This window comes from Anabas testudineus, chromosome 17, assembly GCF_900324465.2.
Source record: "Anabas testudineus chromosome 17, fAnaTes1.2, whole genome shotgun sequence".
NCBI lineage: Eukaryota > Metazoa > Chordata > Actinopteri > Anabantiformes > Anabantidae > Anabas > Anabas testudineus.
This window is the reverse complement of record NC_046626.1, coordinates 3,822,057-3,847,614: the sequence shown is the minus strand read 5'-3', so window position 1 is coordinate 3,847,614 and position 25,558 is coordinate 3,822,057. Positions and strand designations below refer to the sequence as shown.

Below are 25,558 nucleotides of genomic sequence, written 5' to 3'. Positions count from 1 at the left end.
CACCTGTCTATATATATCTCCAAGATGTCCACAAGTCCACTTTGTTTACATTTTGTAACTGCTGCATCACTTCCAACAAATGTTTGACCTGTGACTCGTCCATCGTGCACCTTGCCTCTCATTCCGTGTCAGCTGCTATCAGCTCCAGCCATCAGCAACCCTCTACAAACTAAGTAGTGAGGAATAAGCATAATTCTGCTCAAAACCTTTTGAAACGATATGGGTTTGAAACCTGGAAACATGGTGGAAAAGGTTTTGGCACAGGTGCTTCTCAGTGACAACTGGACTAGCTTGTGGTTTTTGAAGATGTTTCACTTCTTAGCTGATCTCCACAAATAATGGGAAAGAGTTGTGAAGCATGTATTCAGCTTCATTCAGCAAATAAGCAAGTCTCTCCAACTCTTTCCACTCAAAGTTTGATATTTTGTAGCCCAGTCAAGGCAACGTTTGTGACATCCTGACTTCTCAAACATCAGAAAGCTAAGTTCTAAACAAATCTACTTCGTCATGTTCAAAATAACACTTGTCAATGAAGACAATATCTAGTCTCCATAAGGTGCCAAAACCAACCACCATATCACATCAACATCAACATGATCCTGGATAATGACATCAAGTTGACTAGGCATTATTTATTTTACCTTTCAGGAAATGTATTCATTTTGCATAACTCTTGTTGTTTTTTTTTCTTTGTTTTGTTTTGGGTTTTTTTTTTTACAAAAGGACACTGTGTGCTAATAGGTGCAATGCATACATAATGAAAAACCTGGAGAAAAAAGGCCAGTGAGAGTTTCCCCTGAGATAAAACAGGGCTATAAATCTGTAAACAACAGATGTCTGGAACAAGAGCTTTAAAATAATTCTTTATTTGTGAGTCAATGAACATCATCAATCTTTAAACACTCTGCAGATGAAATGTAATGCTTCCAACTTTAAGTTAAACAGTCTACGCTGATTAACATCAAATGCATTATTAGCGCTGATGAATTATGCATGCATACTTGTAGTACAAAAGAGGGGAACTTGTTGATTAAACAGTTAACAACCATTTTTATGCAGACTAAACAGATTTCCCCATTCACAATTGTTCAAGTTGCATTTAATAAAATGCTAACTTTGCATAAGAAAAGGGCAGTGGAATGTGGGGATTGCATGCATTACCAGTCACTTTAAGAAGAGAATGATTAAAGCACTGTGGAAATGAAACACTTAATTACATCCAGCCAATTACTCCCTTTGTTTCAAAGTCAAGTTTTCAGTGGATCAAAGTGTTGTCGTTCCGCCATTTATCGTGTAACATTTGGTTCAAGCTGTAAGCCATCTAAAATAGTAATATGCTGTGTGTGTTTTTCTTTCCGGAAAGATTTTCCACCTTTCTCATAAGTCATTTCACCATCTCTTCTGGGACTGTGCACAGCAGGAGAACTGAAATTCCCCGTGATGCAGTATGACGTATATGGGTGACCACAGGACAAATTAGCAGCCACTTAACGAGCACTGCTTTATAATGGACAACTGGGGACTAGTGCAGTATGCCGCTGTACGACTTATCTGGTTCACCCTGAGAGAAACTGGAGGTGGAAAACACTAAGAGTTCCCATGAGACAACAGTTGTCGAGTGGAAAACATGTTTGCAGAATTCAGAGGAGCTTCTGGTGTTTAATACTGTGCGAACGGCAAGCGCTGCGTGTTTGAATGCTGACTCTCAGCATTTATCCTTTCTGACACAGGAGAATTTTGCATGCATGCTCGAGTTTGCTTTGTTGCAGTTTTTTTTTCTGCCTATACCACTGTGATTCTAATTGCCTCATTTGCTTCTGTGTTTAATGGTAATATATGCTTTAGCAAACAAAATAATGGCTGCGTAGCTCCCTGAGCGCTGGGTGACATTCAAGGTCTAACGCAGAGTCAACAGGGTTGCCTGCTGGTGTTCAAAGCTCGAGACTGATATATTTAAACTAGAATGGATGGCCAGGTGGAAGCAGTTTATGGACAAAGACATTTTAAACTGCGAGAAGAAAAACGCTTCTTGCAGAAAATATACTAACAGGAAAGTATCAAAGCCTTTTCCTGCAGATATTAGCATGATGCCAGCTTCCTGTGTCAGTTGCCAACGTAAAGGCAATGGTAACAGCCACGAGAGCGGGCCACAGGAACTGTTTGGGATTCCTTTCTACTGTAAGCCCTAGCACAAACAGTGTTTTGTTGCTTTCACTGCTGCGGAGGCAGAGAGTTGTAATGAAGGCAGCAGCACTTCCTCTGTCAGATCTGTTCTCTTTTCAAGTCAGGGAATGGATCATTTTGGGAAGAAAAAACATTGTTAGCTAGCTCTATCACAGACGAGTGCTCTGCTGTATGTTTCTTTATGAAATGTTGGCCAGAGAACATGGAGAAGGGCTACCCGTCAGCTAGACTGTATACGTTCGTTTTAAGGCATCTGTCACAGAACAGCACTTATTGAGCATGTTGATTATTAAAACATACAGTTGCCTCAGGAAATGTTCACACACTAAACTAAACAATGTCCAATCAATTCAGTTTTCCCCATGTGAGGTTAGGGTCAGAGACATATCATGTTTTTGTTGAAATTTTAATAAAGACATAAGTTAAAAATGAGCTTCAGTTTGTATTTATTTCATCACTCTACAGTGATTCCCTGACCCGAACCCTCCATTGTGAGTGTCTGAATCCAACCATACAAAATGTTAATAACACTGGAGTCACAAAACTACTTGTTTTACAGCAGGTACTTTTGTGCAAAAAAAGTATATCTGATATAGCATGTGAACATTTAATTGATTTGTTAAGTATCAGTACCACATTTGTAACTTAATGTTGATTGTAAAAATACTGCATGTCATGTTAATAGCAAATGTATAGATATTGCAATTATGTTCAACACTAAAACCTATTTGTGATTGCAGTTTAGTTAGAGCAATTAAACAAGTAATGCTCTGAACCTTGACTCGGGAGGATGTCAAATGACTGGACCTCTGGGATTTTTTAGCAGCACTAAAATTTGTTGTTATGGTGTTAGAAAACTGCAGAGCGTGCAGGAGGCACGACATGACACAAACATTATGCTACAGAAATCACTGTGTTTTGTTTACAACACAATGAGGCAGCAGCAGTTGGACAAAATGATAGATGGCAGAAACGTCATCAACACGCCCACTCGCTGTGAATGCTCCGGACAATTACCTGCTACTTTGTACTAAGGAGTCGACTGGTTAGAGTCAGTTCTAAAATACAGGCCCCACAATTAATATCTATGGAAAGTTCAGGGTTGCAGGGCTTGCATGAAAACAGCTAACAGTGTGAACAGTTCAGTCATCCAGTAAACATGAAGCATTTGTATTCATGTGACATATGATTGGGTGCTGGGCTTAAAGCACTGCCAAATCATGGATGACCAACACTTATGGGTAATTATGAGTACTGCTAATGTGCTGTTCAGCTCATACTATAACTGCAGGTCTCGACCTGATCCCCAGCATCACTGTATACTACTCTTCTAGCTCAGCACCAAACAGCAGTTAAAGTTGGCAACCAGCTGCAGCAGCTAAGAATCTAGATTTTTCTGTTATCAGTTTATGCAGTCGAATCAGTTACACTTGCACCACCAGGTATTTGTTTGTAGGATTTTTTTTTCACACATTTTCCACGACATAACCCACAGCAACATCAATTTTACGTTAGATATTATGTCTGATAGATGCTCCCCTAAGTTAACCAGTTCACTGTGTCTTTCTGCTGGTCAGTGCTGTGCACAGTGGCTTGTGAAGTAAAGTTGTGAAGACCAAACCAACAAAGTGCTGTAGTTTCACCACTTTGAGCAATCTCCTTTCACAATATAAAAGAAATATATAGAACAGTTATAACAATAACTATTATGCTAAATACAGAAATCTATGACAAATTTAATGGTATCAAAAGAACTCACATCTGGCCTGAGAGAAAATGAAGTGGCTCTGATTTTTCAATTTGCAAATCTAATCTCAAACTCAATTATGTAGCAGAAGGCCTCCTGAGACTGGTCTACAGAAGGCATTTTGCAACCAGAGCCCAGGATCCTCCCATAATCATGAGGGAGAGAGTCAGTGAAAGTTAGTGTACCAGAATTATAACAAACTACTTGACTATGCAATCTTTTTGTGCATCAAGCATTGTGCAGCACCATGGAGAATGTTTTGTGAGGTTTCCCTTACCTGAAAATGCGATCAGAAGGTTGTTCTCCCATCACAAGATCAAAACCACGCTGGAAGATGGTGTAAGGCCAGGGACTGGCATGAAAAAGAGAATAGATCACAGGCAGAGACAAAAAAGACAAGAGAAAATGAAAGTTTGTGTTAAAATCAAAGCCAGAGACGCACTGAAATGTATCTGTCCTCCTAATCTAACCCCCCTAAAATCACAAGGCATGTTTCAATATCTAACTCTGCGTCATTCCTGCCTCCAAAATCACACGCAGCATTAAGATGTGTGCCGGGCGTAAACATGCTGATTGAAAAATGTGTTCCCCGACAGCTGACATGCAGTGTGACTTTGGCTCACATCTATTTACCAGGGGAGCGGGATAAGGGAAGATGACAGGATAAGACAGAATGGGAGAAAGAGACACAGAGAAAGAGGAAGCAACAGAAAGAGCAGATGATGAAAAAAAAGGACGAAGAGTGAGAGCTAGAGAAATAGAGAAAGGAACAGTGAGGGGACGAGACAGATGCCAAGAGGCAGAAGTGAGAGAAGGAGAATGATGGAGATTAATGGTGAGTGGCAGCTCAGGGACTAAACAGTCTGCAGCGTGTGAGTGTAAGGAGGGGAAGCGGCAGAGGCCCGATGTCATTCTGAGCAAACTCTTATGCTACTGTAAGCAAAAAGAACATCGAGGTAGAGAGAAACTGCATCTCTGCCATGGGCTGTGGTCATTAAACATTTAAGTCACCCCAGGGTGCTTTAAATGACAGGGCCACGACAGGGACACGGGGAGAGCACCAGGGGAATGTGAGGCAGAGCTGCACAGTTGGGTGAACTGAGAGAAAAATGTCTCAAAATACACACACACACACACACACACACACACACACACACACACACACACACAAATCAACATAGAGAACATGCACTGATGCTGCCATGGGATACAGTTAAAATAAAGACGAAGTGGCATGCTCTGTCTGCTGCAAGCCACAGAAAGGTGATATGATAGGCATAAAGGTGCACTAGAGCACAGTCCACAGCACCTAAAAAGAATTTCTACAATCAATTTGAAATGATTCAAATTAGGATTTTAATGATCCAGGAAAAAGGAATGCATCACAATTACAATACTTTCAAAGGCTTCTTACTCAGAGGTACTGTGTTACATCTTCTTATTTTTCTGTCAATTATAGCCCAGCTATATAAGTAACAGTCTACTGCATTGTACCACTGGAAAATGAAATAAAGTCTAACCCAGAAGACAATAATGCACATGATAATTATAATTTGCATGCTTGTTCACACCAACAGAAAACCTGTTGTTATTTCTAATTCTAGTGAAATATTGTACTGATCACATTTGGTCAACATGCACATTAATGCTGAATAAGATGTTTGCAAGAAAGCAGTTTTTAAGATTCAACATTCAAAAAACAGAAAAACATACTTTGAATTGAATCATCTTCACCATTTCATTTCAATTAATTTATAATTTATAATATATTATAATATATAATATTTTGAGTTTAATTTTGTCCTTTCTTCACAAACTGAACAATTAACAGTTTATTTCAGAAAATACTGTATTCAAATAAACCTGTTACCTGTTTTCACTAGAATAATCCTCAAGTCACAGTTCATGTCATTTGACACAAAATAGCATATATTGCAACATTGTTGTATATTTTCTGTAAAATGAATGAATTAATAAATTAGTTAATTATTTTTTTTGAAAACATATCAACCCATCATTGACGTCATCATCACTTTTATCACAAAGGACATCAAAATTCAACATTACAGTAAAGCACTCCTCATTTATTTATAATCTTTACTAAATGGTCTCGCATAAAAGCAGAATCCCACAAGACAAACATGTGATGTGTCATGGTTGAAGCATCTTGTTTTGAGCACAGACTGTGCAGTCCAATTGAAATTTAGAACTAGTTAAAAAATGATAATTTGATATCATGTTTATCCACATCAGAACACGGGGAAATCCTCCTGTATGTCGCACTCTTTCTTGGGCAGAAACACCGCTACACATACACCTCGTGTCGTCACCCAGTTGCTGGCACTGTGACAGTGGTGTTATCAAAAAGTCAAGGACTTTTTATTAGGCAGTTGTGAACCCAATTAAGCGTTTATATGGCTTCCCAGGACAGGGTCTGAAACAGCATTTTTCAAAGCCAAAAGATATCAAATCATCACCTGGAATCATTAACGTAATATAGAATAAGTCACCTTGCACCCAAAAAGATGAGCAGACCAAAAATGGAGATTAAGCAAGTATAAATTTACTGACTCACCACCGGCCTAAAGGTGATTGACTTACTGTTGGCCATACACCTTTAGTCACCCCCCGAGTAACTTAAAGTCATTGTATTTATTACAGTGACATAAACACGTCAGAGCCTTTATGTTTAAATTCAGGTTCAATTTAAGTATTAACCTGGGTAAAATTAATTTTGTTTGTGCTGACCCCAACTAGTATTAGCCAATACAAGGTAAGGAATCACAGTGGTGTTGATGATGCAGAAAGATGGACAGACTCCTGACATAATTTTTTATTTTTTTATTGAGCTAAAACAACTAGTAGTAGTTGTAAACAGCCTGTGTACTTCAGGTGCTCCAGCAGTTTAGCTTGATGCTGAATATTAATTGGCTTTGGCAGCATCACTGTTCTTTTTGATGTATCTGTCCAAGAAAAGAAATGGCCCCGTTTGATGTGTAGGAGGATTCCTTTGCTGTAAATGAGTCTCCAATCATTTCTTCTTGACTTGATGAACAATCACAAACCTTCAGGAGTTCATTAACAGAACTTACCCCTGATTTGGGCCCCACTCGCTGCGGATGCAGAGGTGCTTGTACACCGGGTCCTTCATGTAGCCATCTAGGCAAAGGCATTCTCCTGCAAACAGAGAAGCAGTAATTCAGTCATGATGTTCTGATGATCGTTCTCCATTTCTAACTGGTAACAGTATTTGTAGTTAATAGACATATTCTAGCTCTATATGAGCTCTGATATCATGTTGTGTTGAAGGGTATTGTTCTATTGCACTGATTCTGTGTTGTTTCATCAAATGCAAAAGTTGCTTCCTAAACCACATGGTTACTTTTTATTTTATTGTCCATCTAATTTGACTGATCTTCACGATTCATGAAGCACAGTGCTAACACATAACCAACTCTTGGTTTTTCAGTGGCTTCTGTCTTTTTAATTCCTGGAGCTTAATTGAACAACTAATTGCAATGCAAATGTACGTACTGAAGTTCACTTAGACTCATTAGTCCAAATGTCTAGATTTAATAGGCTGCATTTATATTAGTGTTTTTCGCAGTTCTCTGACTGGTCCCTGTGACTAACATCCCGTACCTAAATTGGAAAGTAATTAGATCAGTGATTAGTCTAATGAATAGAGACTTGGCACTGTCATTATTTACTGAAGGAAAGCATGTCTGAGACTGTGATCTCCCAAACTGATCATCTAAAACTGTTCCTAACCCCTGAGTTCAGGAGCCCAACACATGGTCACAAAAGATTTTTTAGGATGTTCTGATATCTGTTTGGCAGTTTTTTTTTTTTTTTTTTTTTTTTAGTAAATGAGAAACTTGGATCAGAAATGTACTAGTCCCTCAGCAGTGGGACCAGAACAATACAGTGTTGAAGGGATTTGGATTTATGTTGTCATCCCCCTGATAAGTGAAGGCTTTTAGCAAAGAACAGCGAAACATCAGCTTTTTGTTCTGCTGTCAGCTCCCAGGAGAAATGTCAACATTGACTTTGCTCAGCATGATTGATGGGGCCTCACCTTTGGTTTTGAGAGTTACTCAGGGGTAACATGTACAACATGCTCTGCTCATGCACAATGGGAGGCAAATGAAGGCCATGAGCCCTAGGCTTTTATACACCACTGTTAATGGAAAAGGTCAACTGTCAGTACCTGCCAGGCTAAAGGACGTCATATTCACTGACTATCCTGCTTATGATGCTTGAATAAAAGGGCTCAATGTTGAGTTGAGTTCAATGTTCATCACAGTAAGTCCAGTTAAAGTCAGTCGTAAGGGGAAATGACTGAGGTAGAGAAAAGTGATTTTGAAAATTAAATTGCAGTTCCAACAACCTCTTGTTGGGGCTGACATTAAAGCAAAAGTCAAAAATGTGATCGTATACTAGGATGCTTGTTGAAAGTCACACTGTGTGTCATGTTATTCAAGAATAAAACCTCTTCAGCTAGGGGATCGACTGTGCAAAAGTCACATTGTGAGACAATTGGCCTAACTGTCTGATACTGTCAGGATTTTGTCCCAGGCTGTCTTTGGTCGTAATATTATTTGAACCTCTCTCACGACGTCATCTTTCATCTGGGACAACCCAAAATCGCAAAGTGTATACCTTGCCTAAGACAGATTCTTAGGCCTTCTGAACTCAGCATTGTGACAGTGTACTGTATGCTGTATACAGGGCAAGAACCAGAACCATTTAAATCAAGCCAACAGTTTGGCCATATCAAGTTATTTCATGTGGAGACGCTTGCATTGTTTCCATATTCCATGTTTCTCTCCCTTCACTAAATTGAATTTTAGTTTTAAAACATCTTGTTTGTAAAGAAAGACAACTACAGCACTGCGTTGGGGCACTGGTCTTCATTCAGTTGCTGGTCCCTAAGTTCAAAACATTCAGGAGCCCTGACCTAAAGCACACCATTCGATGGTAAAATTGAAATAGCACCCACAAACTGTGCTTGTTTTTCCCCATAAGTTAATGTAGAACCAGGAAGACAGTCCCTAAAGTGGGATGGATTTTTACAACAGACACTGTGTATAATAATTTTACACGTTTCTCTTCCTAATTAGTTTTACCAGACTGGAGGTTTATTCAAAAGCTTGATTATCTAACAGGCTGTGTTTCTTGCCCTATCAGACTTTTTTTTTGTGATGCTGCCACAAAGTTCTCAGCAATTAACACTAAAACAATATTATTGTTGAAAACAACCATAACTACATTAATAAGATCCAGGTTAGATGAACCCCATCCTCTTTAACTATGTCTTGCAGTTGCACATATGCTGGCTTTGTTATAGCAAAAATATATATCCTGTATAAAATGTACACATTATTATTATTATTTTTTTTATCACAGCTTAAAGAGCTTCATTGAAAATGTTTATTATGTTTACACTTTTACTTATTGGCAATAAATATCAATTATTAGTTTCAGAAATGTCTTCATCTGTACAATAACATGGAATGTGTTACTCATACTTCTCACCACTAAGGATGAAGTCAAACAACTTAATCATGTCATAAAACTGATAAATTAAATCACTCAGATTTCAAGTGATTTTGAAAATATTTCCTGAACGATACGCCACAGCAGTAGGAACGTAAAACCACATTTTCATACACTATTCACCTGGCTGCTTTTCCCACATTCCCCTTGGCAGCACTCCCAACTCGAAGACACTGTAGCTCTGAACATAATTGCTACTTTGCTGCTTTGTGAAATGTGCAGTGAAAGAGCTGAAATGTTTGCCGCTAGGAAGCCAATTGTACACGTTGAGTGACAGGTGACGCTGTGTCCAGACAAAAAAAAATTAATAAATAAAATAAACATGGAACACTTGAGCATCAATGAAACGACAGAAGCTGCAGTGTTTCATTTGTTGTGTAGCTACTCGGCAATGCTAAACGCCTCATCTTGCTTTAATTACTGTTTCATTGCACTCTGAGGTTGCAGCAGCTCAAACTTGTTGTGTGCTTACAATGTGTTCCACTGCCTAATTGCTTAATATACAGGCACTGAGCCAGTTTCTAAGCTTCATGCTGTATTTTCATCACCCCCCCCTCCCCCCACAGTTTGTCACCTTTTAAGAACATGCCGATTTCAGGCAAACAGGCTGAGCAGAATTTACAGATTTCCTTTAAACAGCCCCAATCATGTGATGTGTGGGCAGCAATAAAAGCAGCACTGGTAATATTTATTTATTATATTTTTTTTTTCATGTTCAGAGAGTTGTCACTTGTGCACAAAAATATTCAGCTCATCAAGCAGATATCCACACACTTCTTCATTATGCAGTCACATTAATCAAGCCAGTATGTTATGATGTAGGAGCATGTGTCTCTAGAGGCATAACATGTCTCTTTATGTTTCATACACACACACACACACACATTCCAGAGTTGACACAGAGAAGGAAGGAAGGTGAGGAAAACAACCAGTGCCCAAAGTGTCCAGACTGAGCTTTCTGCAGGAAAGGAAGCACCGCTCGTTAAAACATCTGCCATCTTTTTTTTTATGTCTTGCAGGAGCAGCTCCGATTTTGTCGCAACCCATCTCAGTTTTCATCAGTATCTCCTCCAGCAGAAAAAAGAGGATTGGATTTAAGCTATCTATAGCACCTCTGCAATCTCCGTGCAGCCCACACACACACACACACACTTTCACTCAGTCAAACACACATAGACATAAGCACAACGGTTTCATTAGGAATGCATCATTTGAAAAATACAATACAGTTAGTGACACCTTTCTGCTAGTGCCGCTGGTCCATACATCATTTTAAGGAGTAGGCAGAGTGTGGGTTTGGGTGTGTGGGTGATTCTCAAAAATGATTCCACAAAAGGCAGGGATGAGACATACTGGCCCAGCTTTTTGATTCATTTAAAGGTCTCAGAACTCACTGAATTGCTCAGGGGGGAGTCAGGCTGCTGAATAATGGATGCAAAACAAGGGAGATGCTTCCTCCACTTTTAATTTCTCACTGCGCATATAATTTGAGTGATGCACTGGCAGAGACTTTCCAAGAAAGCAGGTAAAACTAAAATGATTCATTCTCTCCACTGTCTGCTTTCCATTAGGGATGTAAACAAATACTGATATAGAATTTGGATTTGACCAAGACAGGAGATACAAATAAAACAATAAAACAACACAACAATTTGACAGTGGACAAGACAAACAGCCTCTATTCCATTGTTCACCAAATTATCAATGGTAACATTACTTTACTGTAGACAGACGTAACTGACCTTGCTCCTCTCTGTTGCTCACTTGTAAGAGATAAATCAGAATATAGTGTGGCTATCATTACATGCACAATACTACTAAAGCAGACATAGTAAAGCTTTTGAGGGAAAACATATCAATACTGAACAAATTTCAGCCCCAGAGAAACAAATTGTATCAGTGCATATGTAAAATTACTGAAGTACTTGTGCTTTATTGGAGAATTTGCATGTTAATTTACTTTGAATCTTATTCCACTTTGAATAAGAGAATTCTGACTCCACTACATTTATCTGACAGCTTTAGCTACTGCTTACCTCTTACTTCTTCTTATTTTGTACTTGAGTTTTGAGTTTGTGCCATTTTTTACCTGATGATTAGATAGTGAAGTTTGGTGCAATCTGAAGGTAGCCAGGAACTGACAAGATGAAGTTAGGGATTGTGTCAAAGATGTTCAAGAGAGGGTTTCTGATTAAAAAAAAAAAAAAAAACAGTTTTCAATCAGGACCTCCTTAAAAAAAAGCAGTATGACACATTGAGTTATCATAGCCAGTTTGTTATCAGCTGCACCGCTCTTTGAACATGCTGATCAAAACAGTAGGAAAAATGTTACAATATGTGTAACAAGACATTATGAAAATTGTCAATTATCAAAAAAAAAAAAGAAATCTGTCTGACTAAATTGTATAATTGTATATAAAACTTTCTTCATGGTGTACTTGAGGATAGGGAGGATTAAAATGGCAGACAGAGTGATAAAGGGGTTGTTAAACAGCAAAATGTTTTGCAGTTCTGTGTAATCCACACACTGCTAATCATTTGGAATGTCAGTGTGGAGTCAGTGCATGTTCTTCTTCTCAACAGTGACAAAAAAAGTATGTTGACTGTTTGGAATTTTGTGCTTTTTTTGCATTGATTTGTCATACAATGTGAGTGGCTCACATAAGCAAACTTTTCTTGTGTGGTGCAAACTCAAAAGGTTTGAGTGTTTTTTGTTAGTGACAGTAGCTCTAGTCCACACCGTTAAACTAATTTTCTTAACGACTCCAAGTATGCTAGCACGTGACTCCAGTTTGCTTTTTTGAGGTTATTATTCCAAGGGTTCACATAGTTTTTTCCTTCCGCACAAAAACGTTTTTATGGTTGTTCTCAATAAAGACATGAAAGAACAGAATACTTTTGTGTATTTTAGGCACATTATATTTGTTAATACTCTTGACAAGGAGTACTCTTCAGATCATATAACATTTTATGACAAATTAATGCAGAAAACCATGAAATTCCAAAAGGGTCACACATCTGCAGCTGCATTTTACATCCATGTCCTATAGAGTCACTTGAGATCCATCCAAATAATCGTGAATGTGATGACAGATAGCCCAGTAACATTCAATGAAACAGTGTAACTGCATTGTGCTAAGTTTGCGTTTACTTTTTAGTCTGTACTCTTCCAATTTTCAGTTTCTGGGTCACTAAGAAGAATGTATTAACTGTACCATCAGTCAGTTATTGGCATGCTGCTTTTTCTTCTACATAGCGACAGTATAATTTATCATTAATGTCATTTCAGGCATGCCGCCACGCCTACATCTATCACTCCAACGCACTATTCATCCACCCATCTATGGCTTATTGAGAGAAAATATACTTGAGCAAAACAAAGCAAACTATATACAAAGCAAGATTGAAATAGATTTTTCAAAAGAAGAGAAATGATATTTTCAGCTGTCTGATAGTCATTGTGTATATATAATAAGGCTCAATAACATGAAAGGATAGGTCAACAGTTATTCCAGTCTGTTAAATCAATAGTTAGGTGGCCATAAAAACGGATGTTTCTCGCCCTTTTCCTCCTATTTATACTTTACTGCTTCAGGTTGAAAATGCAAAAAGAAAAGAAAGAAAAGAATTTACCACAATGCAGCCTACTAACTCTATGTTAACAAAATATATGTAATTCAATATCTGATCTGATCCTACAGTATATCAGCCTCACAAAGACTCCTCTAAGATAAGGGAACTAGAGACGGTATCCAGTTCAACCAGTTCCACCTCTATTACCCTTTAGGTCTCTAGATTCTTTGTTGTCTAAAGTATAACTTATTATCATTGCATTAAAGATGATGACGTACTTTACTGATACCTGTGCAGAACCAGGAATTGAACCACTGACACTGGCTTTTGTAGACAGCTGCTCTACCAACCAAGCTCCCCATTAGCTGAGCTCCTAACTCTACATTCTAGGACACAAAGTGAAGAACAAAGTGTGTTTACAGTGTATCAAATCCAAAGGACAGATGTCAAAAATTAAAAGGAGAAATCAAACTGATAAACACTGTGTTTTCTAGATGGCCATCCTCTTATCAGGATGTGGCTTCACAGAAGTTTGTAAGAGCAGCGGGCAGACAGAGCTAAGTGGCAGCTAGAGCTAAATGAGCCTCTACAAAAGAAGCAAAGAACAGAAATTAATGGAGCGAACTGAGCTTGTCTGTTTTACTTCTCACTATAAAATGTATATTTAAGAAAATTGTAGTGAATGATCACAGCAGAATAACTTATTCTATTCAGAGCATATTCTTAAAGTTATTGAGCTGTGTTTATTCCTAAAGATACTGATCCCGTTTCAAATCTAAATGACAAAGTGTATAATTTTCACTCTAAACACGCTTTAATTCATATTTCTGCTCTAACTGTAGTTCTCATACTTCATGCAACACTAATACCTTAAAGGAAGCTTGTGTTTTTTGACATAATTACCCTGTTGTGTTCTTGAACTCATTTGCACAAGCTACAACTGTACATGTATAGACAACACTGATGCAGCGACCTGCCTAGTCACGTTCTCTTCTAATATTTTGCTTCACATCCTAAAAATAAATATTAATAAGTAGATACTATATTCAAATAACCTTCCAGTATCTCCTGCATCAACAGCTGCTGTAAAGTACTGACATTTACAGATGAGCTAATGTAAGCTGATAGCTACATCTGTGGAGGATCACCAAGATACCTCCTTCACCACCACAGCCCCACGACCCAACCCCAGATAAGCTGCAGATAATGGATGGATGGATATGGATGTAGTTTGAATTATGCTTTCCCTTGTTTTTCCTGTAACTGAAGCTGTTTCTTTTTTTCTGTTAAATTTACTAGACTGTTAGTTTCAGATGTGACATCAATTCACACTAAACAATCACACTTGGTGGGCAGTTGACTGCTCTGACAAGCAGCTTAGACGTTTTGGCAACTTGCTCATTAGCATTCACAAAATCAGTAGTGATTTTCATTTCCATTACTGGTTAGTTCTACAATACTTAATTAGTTTTATGATTGTTTTTTTTTTTTTTTTTTTATAAATAATAAGATGTCGTATATACTCTCCATGCTGCTACCAAAATGATTGATCAGTTCCGCATACAGCTTCTCAGGAGCAAAGCAGGTTGAGTGCTGCAGGGGATATTTTCCATTTCAGGCTCTGCAGCCCATCTGAGTATAGTCACAGTCACACCTGTAAACAATGACCAGCGAGGGGCTCACACTGAGTGATCAACACTGCGAGATGGGGAGGCAGTTGGCAGGAGCGGGGCAGTGGCTAATACCTAGAATGTTCCACTCTGCCTCCTATAACAGTAAGTTTACGAGCCAGATCAAATGATTTTATATTGGTGAAAATCTAATTGAATTTGAAATATACACAAACTCAAACTGTTTACTGCCTTTTGTTTACCTGTTAGTGGAGCAGTAAGGTGCCTTTGCAAGAAATCACCCTCACAACTTTATATGTCACAACATTATGATACTCTCATACTCTCTCTCTCTGTCTCTGTTCTGGTGTCTGATGTCTGTAATAGTGTCCACTATCAATAATGGCACAAAAAGTCCAAAAACCACAACAATTACAATGCACATCAGGCATTAGGCCTGTTCCAAAATGCTTCAGACCATTTAGGTGTTAATCACAAATGTCACTGCAAAGCTGTGCCAACAGAAATGTGGTGTAATTTTTTGACGCTTGATGTTTAATTGCTTGACACATGTCAGACAAACCTAGGATTTAACTAATGCTGATGTCCCTGGAGTGGCACTGCAGTTCTACAGTGTCACTGTACAAACATCCACCTGTGACCTGCCAATTTATAGTGACATTATTATTATTTTTTTACTATTTCATCCTTCTCCCTCAAAAGACATTTTTTAAGCGATTTCCTGTTAAATGAGTAAATCATATCACTGTGTGCGCATTTTATTACAAGCACACTGACTGCAGTATTTTAGGCTTATTCAGACTAGAAGTTAGTCCTAATCTAACCTCATCTAACTGTATTCTGCACAGAATTGTGATATAAACCAGTCATCTAGGAAACCAAAGAGATGACGCTTTGTCCACAATGCTGGACAAGACGTTGCACCAGTAGCTACTTCATGTTTCAGCTCTCTAATTTTCTGTTGTTGCCATAAGTTTCAGTTGTACCAGTGTACTCAAGCCCCTTAGAAATGTGCTGGGCTATGATGCAATGCCATAATACAGAGTTTGGATATGATATGCTCCTTCACATTTAAAGGAGCCATTGTGTTGGCCACTTGTTGAACTACCTTGCTATATCTGCTCACCGAATCATCAGTGGAATCACTGGACAAAGAATAAAAGGGTGAATATACCTTGATGCTCAAGATGTCCACTAATATCTATCTTTGGTTATTTTTATATGCAAATTTCCTTGTCAAGGGCCCAGTATACAATGTATTCCTGCAAATATGCTGCATCGAGCATCTGTTTTCTAAGGTACAGACCTGATACTGTTTATGCCATGCTGTGATCCTACCTGTCTCTTGGTCACACTGGTGCTCACATGGGTCCAGGAGGCGTCGTCCACACAGCTCACTGACCCAGGGTCCGCTGGCATTCTGCTGGTAATACAACAAGATCTGGGCCGGGTTCAGCCAGTCTGATGCATCCAACTGGCTCCCATGAAGCAAAATGAACCTTGATCCTATGGAACACATGAAAAGACACCAGGAAAGAGGGAAAGGTTAGAGAATGAGGAATGGAAAGGAAGGAAGAGAGATGTGAAAGAATACAAGAGAAGGCAGGGTGAAAACACACAAAAAGCATGCATTAAAAATGTGAACAACTGGAACATACACATTTTGATAAAAGTTACAATGTGAAACTTGTTTGTAAATTAAATACCAGCCATAACACCAAATTAAGAAAAGGAAACAGACTGCTCCAATTCAAATGTGAGGTGTGGAAAAAAGCAACCAAGTTGTAATATGGTTTAAACTATAGATAAGCTTTCCACTGATCATGATCATTCTATGAATTCCTAAAGGTGTGTGTACATTTATTACTAATTATAAAGAACTAATTTATAAAATGCATTTCATGAAACTGATCTAAGTAACAGTACTGCCCCCACAAAACTATATTAACATTTTAACATACAATTAGGTGAGGAATCAATGCCTACAGCAACAATTAATTAAGAGTTTAGTTTTCATGCATGTTTGTTTCTTGAACTCACCAGGCATCTTCACATAATTTAAGTCCCCTGCTGTGATCTTCACATTAATGGCACAAAAATAAAGCATCATGATGGAATGCGCCTTGAACTTCAGCATCACACCAACACTTTCCATTATTTATGACGTTGCGAATAAATGTGGCATTATTTTTAACCAATGTGTGCTTCAAAAGATAATGAGGCAAGGACTGCATAGTAAGTGTTTCTGTTTTATTTTAAACTCATCTATTTATGCTTTAATTGCTTTGTTGTAAAAAAGCGCAACACATAACTTTCTTTCCTCAAAACTTTCTCTCTAAAAGTAGTACTGTAGTTTCAGTTTGCGACTAGGAGAACATGAACAACATTTCATAAAAATGAAAAAGTAAAAAATGTGATCTGCCAAAAAAAAGGACTGGATACCTGGATATCACATTTACTGTACCTGACCCTGTGATCTAGCCACTGATAATCTTTGTAAATTAGCAGCAACAATAACTGACCAAGCCCTGTCATTGGGATGCACTGGGCATTTGCTAACCCACATTTAATGACTTCTTAACAAGCTGTGTGCACTTTGTTCACTTTGATTATCCCTTTAAAAGTAAAACATGGCTGTACACTCTGACAATGGTCATGCACATCTTGTGTAGTTAAATGTTTCTTTAAAAATTTCACCAATCAATAACTTTTCTGTTTTCATGACACATTTTATGTCTGATATGTCTCAGTTATAATTATTCCAGTATATATGTATATATATATGTATATATACTGGAAGAAGAGTCTTTTCTTTGCCTCACTAACAATGTGCTTCTAAGGAAGGCAGTGTCACTTGTTGGTCACTATCAACCTGACGTACCCCTGAAATATCAACCTGAAGTAGATATTTAGACTTTTGTTTTTTTAATAGACATTCATGGTTTCCAGAGGATAACTCCAAATGACTTTGGTGATACCCTGATTTGTGCTTTAATACTACAGCAGGCATTTATAGTTTTAAGTAAATGTAAACAGCTTTTGGACTGTGATAAATTCACTCATGTTCTCGTCAGGATGAGTTGTGCTAACTCTGCTGATTCCCTGACTTTTCATCGCAGGCCACCCTCAGGTCAGGTATCTGGTTTACAATGATAACGACCCATTTTTCCTTCCTTCTTAACAGTTTCTGAAAATATTGCCAACCATTCTAGGAGTTTGTTTTTACAACATTCTTCACATTTCATGAGCCACTGAGTGACTGAAATGTCCAATTTCCAGCAGACTGTATGACAGTCCTGGGCTAGGACTGGGGCTGACATGTAGTATAACAAAATAACTCCTCAGCTGCTGTTGGTACAGGCACAATATGTCCCTTAGACCACTAAGTCACAGGGGCTCTCCTAGAGATGGTTTGAGATGTAATTTGGATATGTCACAGATGGTAGTAGAAAACCTTTTCCCAATACAATCTGAGATAATAAACTTGCCAACATTTCTATTCTAGACTATCTCCAAGTCATACATAAAAGTTTGTCCTGTCCTTTGTTATATATTTTGAATAGCAGGAGATATTGTTACCCTGTGTAAGCACACAAACATCTCTAGATGACTTCTTTCCCTGATGTGAAAGGCAAAAAGAAAGTTGTGACTCTTATTTCTTTGCTTTTCTTCACCATAGTTGAGGGCAGACACATGTGCAGCTGTTGGCATTAATAGCTTCTTTCCCCAGTGGTAGAATCCAGATTTTCATCTGATTCACCATGACATCAAATCAAGGCTGATGAGATTGTGGAGACATTTATGGAAACATTCTAAATCGATCCCAGTTTTGTAATTCAACAGGCAAATTCGCTATCTTTCATCTCTCCTTTCAAAGTTCCCTCCCTGGGCGCCTCCCTGGAATTTTAATATCACCCTGGCAGGCTAGCGTGTACCACAGTAAAGCAGCAGCGCTCTGAATCAAATCAGACCTCCGGATGATAGATGAGTGAGTCCAGTCACAGTCTATAATATATCTAGACTGCCAACACACTTCTGTGACAGCTGAAAAATGCCAATGAGCCAGAAGGTGTCAGTGCTTGGCCTCTGCTGTGTTTTTTTTTTTTTTTCTGTAGATGCTAGATTGAAATTCATTAGCAAGGTGGTTTAACACATCAGAAAGTACAAGGTGAAAAGTGATGGAGGGTTTGCTGCGGGTGGTCACTGTGACCTGGCCTCAATGTGCTCTGATGCTTTGAGGGCACATCTGTTGTGTGGTCTCACATGGGAAACCTGGAGAGGGGGGTGGTCGACCTGGCATTTACCTTTGTCTCTGAGAGAGCAAACCAAATCAGCAGCTCAGCCGCAAAACATGGCCACTCGGTTTGAGAGATACAGCAAGCTAAAGTCCCCAGAGAGCGGCAGGAAAAATGCCAGTTCAGCACCCTGAGGCTTTCGCTGCCCACAGAGGTGTGTTGGGGGAAGGGCTGCATCCGCAATCTGAGGCTGGTGTAAAGCCTTACCGTCAGCGATGAGGTGCTCCGGCACATGTAGGATTACCCGGACTGAGAGGCTGCAGGAGAGGTGAGAGGAGTAAACGAGGCCGATCACGCAGCTGATGACACTGATCAGAGTCAGAGTCGTCTTATTGATGGGGCTCCGCGGAGAACCTGCTGCTGGGAACAAACAAGAAAGGAGTGGGGAAGGTGGAAAAAAAAAACAGTAGAGATGCGTCAAGCGGTGACTGCGTTTTATTCCCCCACAACCCATCCATACCACAAACACATATGCACGCAGCCACACACACATATACAAACACTGTCTACATAAGGAGTCATTTTACAAACAAGCCGAATCATGGGTTTAGTGCCCATGAAAAGGACCTTTGGATCAAAAACCAGAAAGCTTTTGGGAGGTTTAGACTAGGCATGGCCTGGTGGCACAGAAATAAGGTTTACCTTTGAAGGATATTAACATCCATGCTGGGATGTGTGTGTGTGTGTGTGTGTGTGTGTGTGTGTGTGTGTGTGTGTGTGTGTGTGTGGGAGGGTGGGGACATACTAAATAAAACTGTTCAGAGGTTGTTTTGCAACCCCCCCCCCCCCCGTTAGAGCGAGAATGCTTCCCCTTATCTCGTTTCCTTCAGAGTGTAACGCAGAAAGTATTAAACGTGACCTCATACCCACAGGGGCATGCATACATGCACACACAAACAAAATCACAAAGTGACCTTGGAGGCAGTCACTCGCACTTTGTTTAAAGCGGTCATGTTTTCACAAGCAGAATAACTGGGAGATTGTCACTTTTAAATTACTCCAGCAGAACTTTCTCATTCAAAAGGTGCCCAAGGCGATCCTTTAAACAAAAGCCAAAGTAGAAAGCTGACCTATCATGTCATGTATAAAGCTGCTATATTTAAAACTCACTGAGGAAGTGGATGTAGGGCATAATTTCACCTTTTTATACACTTTATATTTTCAGACTTTTACACTGCAAATCTACACATTTCCTGTGGCTACTAATATTGTCATCCTTCTCTCATCAGTCATGTGAGTTGAAGAAATACTTTTGTCATGCCTAATGAATCATCCTCTCCACTGGAGCTAAACAACACAGCCAGGGCAGTGTTGCAACCACTTGATTCTATTCTTAAACCTTGCTCTAATTAAAGGTGTTGGCTTCACTTCTGGAGGCTTTGCCGTGTTTGTGACACCTGTGCACATGACGGAGGAATAATTGGCTTGGAGGCGTTATAAAGTCTTGTAACGCCTTCTGACAGCACCTATTATTTTGGGGGCATTGTATGTTTTTCTTTTTTTTTTCCCAAAGTCTTCCTTTGTCTCTCTTGCACACACTATTACTGTACATCAAAGCTGTAAGGATATGGCATGCTATTAGATGAAACGTGCCGCACTGCTTCATGTTGGCAGCGTTTGCCCAGGATCCTCCTTAGAAATAATATTTGTGTGCAATATTATTTCATGGCATGGTGACTTTTGTGTCATAGGATGCAGACTATATGGGAATGCTCCCGCTGAAAACCTCTGATCTCATCATCTTGTTTGATTTCATTTAACAAGATTGTATGCAGATGCACTGAGATCAGTTTTACATGCTCACAACAACTCTACACACACACACACACATATATATATATATATATATATATACACACACGCACAGCTTATAGACAGCATATACACAAAACTATGTGTTTCCTTCAGGAACACACACAACACTGGAGCCATCCATCTGCTATATGCAATGTAAAAGTAACGTGTCATGCGTCATGGCGATGGCAATACCATCAGACGGCGGGATTGACTGTCTGTAGGTGTAAGAGTCCTCCTTACCCCCTGAGCCCCACGCGCTGTTGGCGTTACCATTTCTCATACCTCGACTCCGGCGGCGACTGCGGTTTGGGTCAGTGTAAAAGGCCAGCTGAGGCTCACTGTCTGCCTCCGTCCCAGAGTCCCCATCTGGGTTCAAGAAAGTTGAACCCGCTGTTGGATTCACACACACACACACACACACAAAAACACAACTCTAATGAAAAAAATGAGTTCTAGATCAGTGGTGGTGAAATTGTGTCCTCAAGTTGGCATCACTTAGATGGCAGGGAAAGGGCAGCCTAAATGAAAGATGAACCCGATGCTGGATTCAGTGTGGATACAGATCAGAGCATAAAAGTTTTCTCCAATCAATAATTGAGATGGAAGATAATGGAGATGGAAGCCAGACTTGAAAACAACTTTTTTTGGTGGTGGTTTACATTGCTGACAATTTTAGATTCTGTTGTTTCTTTACTGATCCAGCAACAATGCATTAACATAGTTCTTTGAATAGACTAAAAGAAGACCTGCCCTTACTTCATGGAATATCTCATAGAAACTAAAACCAGACAAACTCCCCAGCAGGCGTGGGTGAGTGTACACAATGCAGCCTTTACCGTTTGATCTGTGTTTTTTTTTTTTTTTTAGAAAACTCTGGCTAACAACTGTGGAGACATTAAATTCATTTCACTGGGATCACTCACTCATATTACTCAAGTTGATTGTCGAGATACGCAGACATACGCTTTTTGTTTAATTTTGGTGACATCTGAAATACCAGACTACTACTGCACCATTCTGCCAAACTCTGCACAACAGAAAGCACCAATATTATATACGTTAAAGGTTCATAATACAGTAGAAGCTAAACAAAAAAACAGTCCAAATACATTTTATGACTTTTAAACAAATCAGCCACGGCTCCTGTGGAAATGTTTTTTGATGTTTTTTAATAAAGAAAGAGCAGTTCTAGTGTTTTTTGTGGCAATTTGTGGCAATTACCAATTCTGGTGTGATGAGAGCTAAGGTTTTATACTGATAGTAGTATTTTGAAAACATATGTTAATGTTATCAATATGTTTTACTCCCCTTACTTTAATATTAACCTGTTACCTACATCTATCAGTTGTTATTCCCAAGCTATTAAAAGATTACTACTTTGATAATTACCATGATATTACTGTATCATTGTTATTAGCTAAAAAAAATCCTCCCTCTAATATCTTGCTGTTGCCAAGCTAGCGTGTAAAGTGCTTGAAATTCAACATATAATTTTTTAAGCTAATTGTTAGGGCAGAGAATGCCAGCAAACTATTTCACAATTTGGACTTTGATCTGCAGTTTCTAATCTAATATTGTTACATGTATGATGACAAAACACCTGAAAATATAACAGGGACAACATTTCTAGCCATTTCTAGCTGTGACAGCTTCTGTTGAAAGCAGGTGAGAGTAGCTCAGCTTAAAGTATTCTGTAGTATCTTGGGTAAATTTGGGTGATAATCAATCATCAATCAACAGCCCATTTAAAGAAGTATGGATGAAAAATGGGAGATGATAAAGATAAGAAGTATTTGAGGTGAAAAATATGAAGGAAAAACAGACATCAACAGATACAACACATGTAGTGGCAAAAAGAGTAAGTGAACTGTGATTCATGGTTTTCTGCATTCATTTGTCATAAAACTTATCTGATCTTCATCTATGTCAAGGAAGCAATCTACAAATGGAGACAAATTGGGGGTGGCAGTAGCTCAGGTGGTAGAGCAGTTGCCTACAGACCCTAGGGTCAGTGGTTCAATTCCTGGGTTCCTCCTGGCTACTAGTTGAGGTGTCCTTGGACAAGACACCAAAACCCTGTAGTAGCGCCAACTCAGTCTGGCAGCTATCCAAAACGAATTTCCCCAAGGCGATCAATGAAGTATACATTATTATTATTATTATTATTATTATTAAATTGCGACTGTGGCTACTCTACAAAGAAGCGGGCGGCCAGTCAAACCCCAAGAGCACAACAAACAATCGTGAGAGACAGCCAAAGATTTGAAGCCATCATTGGAACGGGCTAACATTTGTGTTCATGTGTCTACAGTATGTAGACTCATTAACATTGAACAAACAGGGTGTCTTCAGCATAACACAAGGAAGGAAGCAGCTGCTTATTAAAAAGAACATGTTTTGTGGACTGAAAAAACAAAGATTGAACTATTTGTAAAGAACACACTGCACTACAATTGGTGTAAAAAGGGCTTGCATATCACCATGAAAACATCACCCCAATCCTCAAGTATGATGGAGGAAACACTATAATTTGGCCTGCATTGCTACATCAGGGTCTGGCGACCAGTGATTGAGGGGAAGATGAATTCCTGAGTGTATCGAAAATTCTTCAGCATACTGTGAGAATGTCTGTACATCAGCTGAATCTCTGTAGAAGTTGGGGGATGAAACAGAACAATGACCCAAAACACACAACAGAATGGCTCCAGAAAAGAGTGGCCAATTCAGAGCCCAGACCTCAACCCAACAGAGACGCTATGGAACGACTTTAAGAAAGCGACACACATGGGACGTCCAAAAAATAAGACAGAGCTAAAGCATTTCTGCAGGAAGAATGGGCTAAAATTCCCCCTAAATGACCTGCAGGTCTGTTTGTTAATACTCTTAAATTAGATTAAGATCAGATGTTTTATGACAGATTAATGTAGAAAACTACAATATTTCACATACTTGTTCTTGCCACTGTATGTGAATATGGACTGTGGCTGGACAATACCAACATGACTCTTGCTTTTTTAATGTGCTTATTTGTTTTCACTGTTTTCATGTGGACACCAAAATCAAAAAATGCTATTCCACTGGTAAAACAATTCACAGCTTTGTGTGGGGAAATAATCCCTTTCATCGTCTTCAGTGACTGTCTATTTTGCATGTTGCTGATATACTAAATGTCCCTGTCAGTGAATGGAGTCTGACTGATCTGTAATTTAAAGCTACATTGTAATCTTAAGCATGAGGATTGATATACAGTGAGTAGAAAACAACCGAATAAACAAATTGCTCTTACAATATCAAATGTCCATAATGCATTTAAGCTGGGTCCATTTTACTGGAGGCATTAGCACTATTTAGAGGGCATGTATTGAAGCTTGTCTTACAAGTGTTAGTGGCTTGCGAATCACAAAGTGAGTGGGAAAATCCATCAAAGCAGCAAAGATTTGTTGCCTCAGCGGGATATATGGGAATCGAAATAAAAATTCATGCTAACATTGCTCAGTGACAGGAGAGTTAAAAATCCCCAACCAAAACACAGTGTTTGATTAAACTGGAGAGGATTCCTCCGAAACAATGGGGCAATGAAAACAAATTTGGCACCAATGTCAATGTGACAAACTGAGAAGGACATTTTCATCAGCTTTTCACATTGTTGGCTTTACAACAATATGCACTGTAGATATGAATGCAAAGCGTAAATATTATTGGCAGCCATGACTATCTGACGGCACAGATGTTGCCTTGACTTCACAAGTGGGATGGCTGTTTTGATGACACCATTGTCTCAGCAGCATTTAACACAACTGATTTAATAATAAAGCCACATTCACTGCATACTTTTTCCCCACAAATGTTTAGTGGCAGGGAGCAAAGTCTTCCAGAACATTATTCAGCATGCCATTAAAACTCTGCACTGAAACAAAGACAAATACAATCTCTATGCACTACACTGGAGAAGAAGGAGCTACTTGTTCCAGTAAAGAAAACTATTCTGTAATAACTTCAAACTTAGAACCCATTAGAATTCAGTTAAATCATTCATCATTCAAGAACTCAGTGCTTTTCCCTTTTGAAATTTATTTTATCTCCTCTGAAATTAATTTAAGTCTTCACTTGTTTTCAGACATGCACTGGAACCCTGAACTTGTGTAGACCACACAAGTCACAGAAGATGCTGTTGGTGAGAAGGCAATGTCCAAGTCAGCTTGTGCGGACAACAAGATCCCTAGGAAATCTAATTAATGTCCAATTGAGCCCCTGTGTGAATACAGCAGGTTAGGACCAGAGAATTCATAGCGAGGAAGTGGGCATGTTGACAACATTACCTTTGCCAGAGTAATAAGTAAGAGCAAATATTTACGATACTTTCTGGTGGTGGGCTTTACATTTTCCTTCAACAAACTAGAGTGTTCTAGAGAAAGCATCATATATAATCTTATGCCTATCGCTGCTTCAGTATGCCCTAAACAAAACATGATATCTGCAGTGTTTGCTGAGGCCAAAAGGACAATCTTATGCTGTGTGCTAAATATGTGAAAGAGCAACTCAGGGCAAGTCCAGAGTTCTTATGTGAAAGTCCAGTTGTATTATTGCAAGCTCAACAGGCAAGCCACTTAGTCTAACCTGACAAGTAATGCTATGAGATCACTTAACAGAAGCTGCAGTGCTTGTAGGAAAAACAGTTTGCATTGTACAAAGGCCTTGCGTTTGCAATATGCTGCCTTAAAGGATAAAATAGTCTTAGCACACATTTGGATGTTTTGCCATCATTGTTTTAC

At 38.9% G+C, this 25,558-nt stretch overlaps 1 protein-coding gene across 6 annotated transcripts in view; it reads right to left on the bottom strand.

Annotated features, from left to right (window-relative positions):
• The window catches only part of astn1 (astrotactin 1), a 335,466-nt gene that overhangs the window by 217,033 nt on the left and 92,875 nt on the right, over positions 1-25,558 (bottom strand). For 3 of the 6 annotated variants that reach the window (XM_026373631.1, XM_026373632.1, XM_026373636.1), the window contains exons 6-10: positions 21,027-21,176; positions 19,197-19,346; positions 16,033-16,200; positions 7,024-7,108; positions 4,209-4,283 (exon numbers count right to left, since the gene is read on the bottom strand). In XM_026373631.1, coding sequence (XP_026229416.1) covers positions 4,209-4,283; positions 7,024-7,108; positions 16,033-16,200; positions 19,197-19,346; positions 21,027-21,176 — 628 coding nt within the window. The remainder of the gene's footprint in view (positions 1-4,208; positions 4,284-7,023; positions 7,109-16,032; positions 16,201-19,196; positions 19,347-21,026; positions 21,177-25,558) is intronic. The other 3 variants (XM_026373633.1, XM_026373637.1, XM_026373635.1) reach the window with 2 other exon arrangements.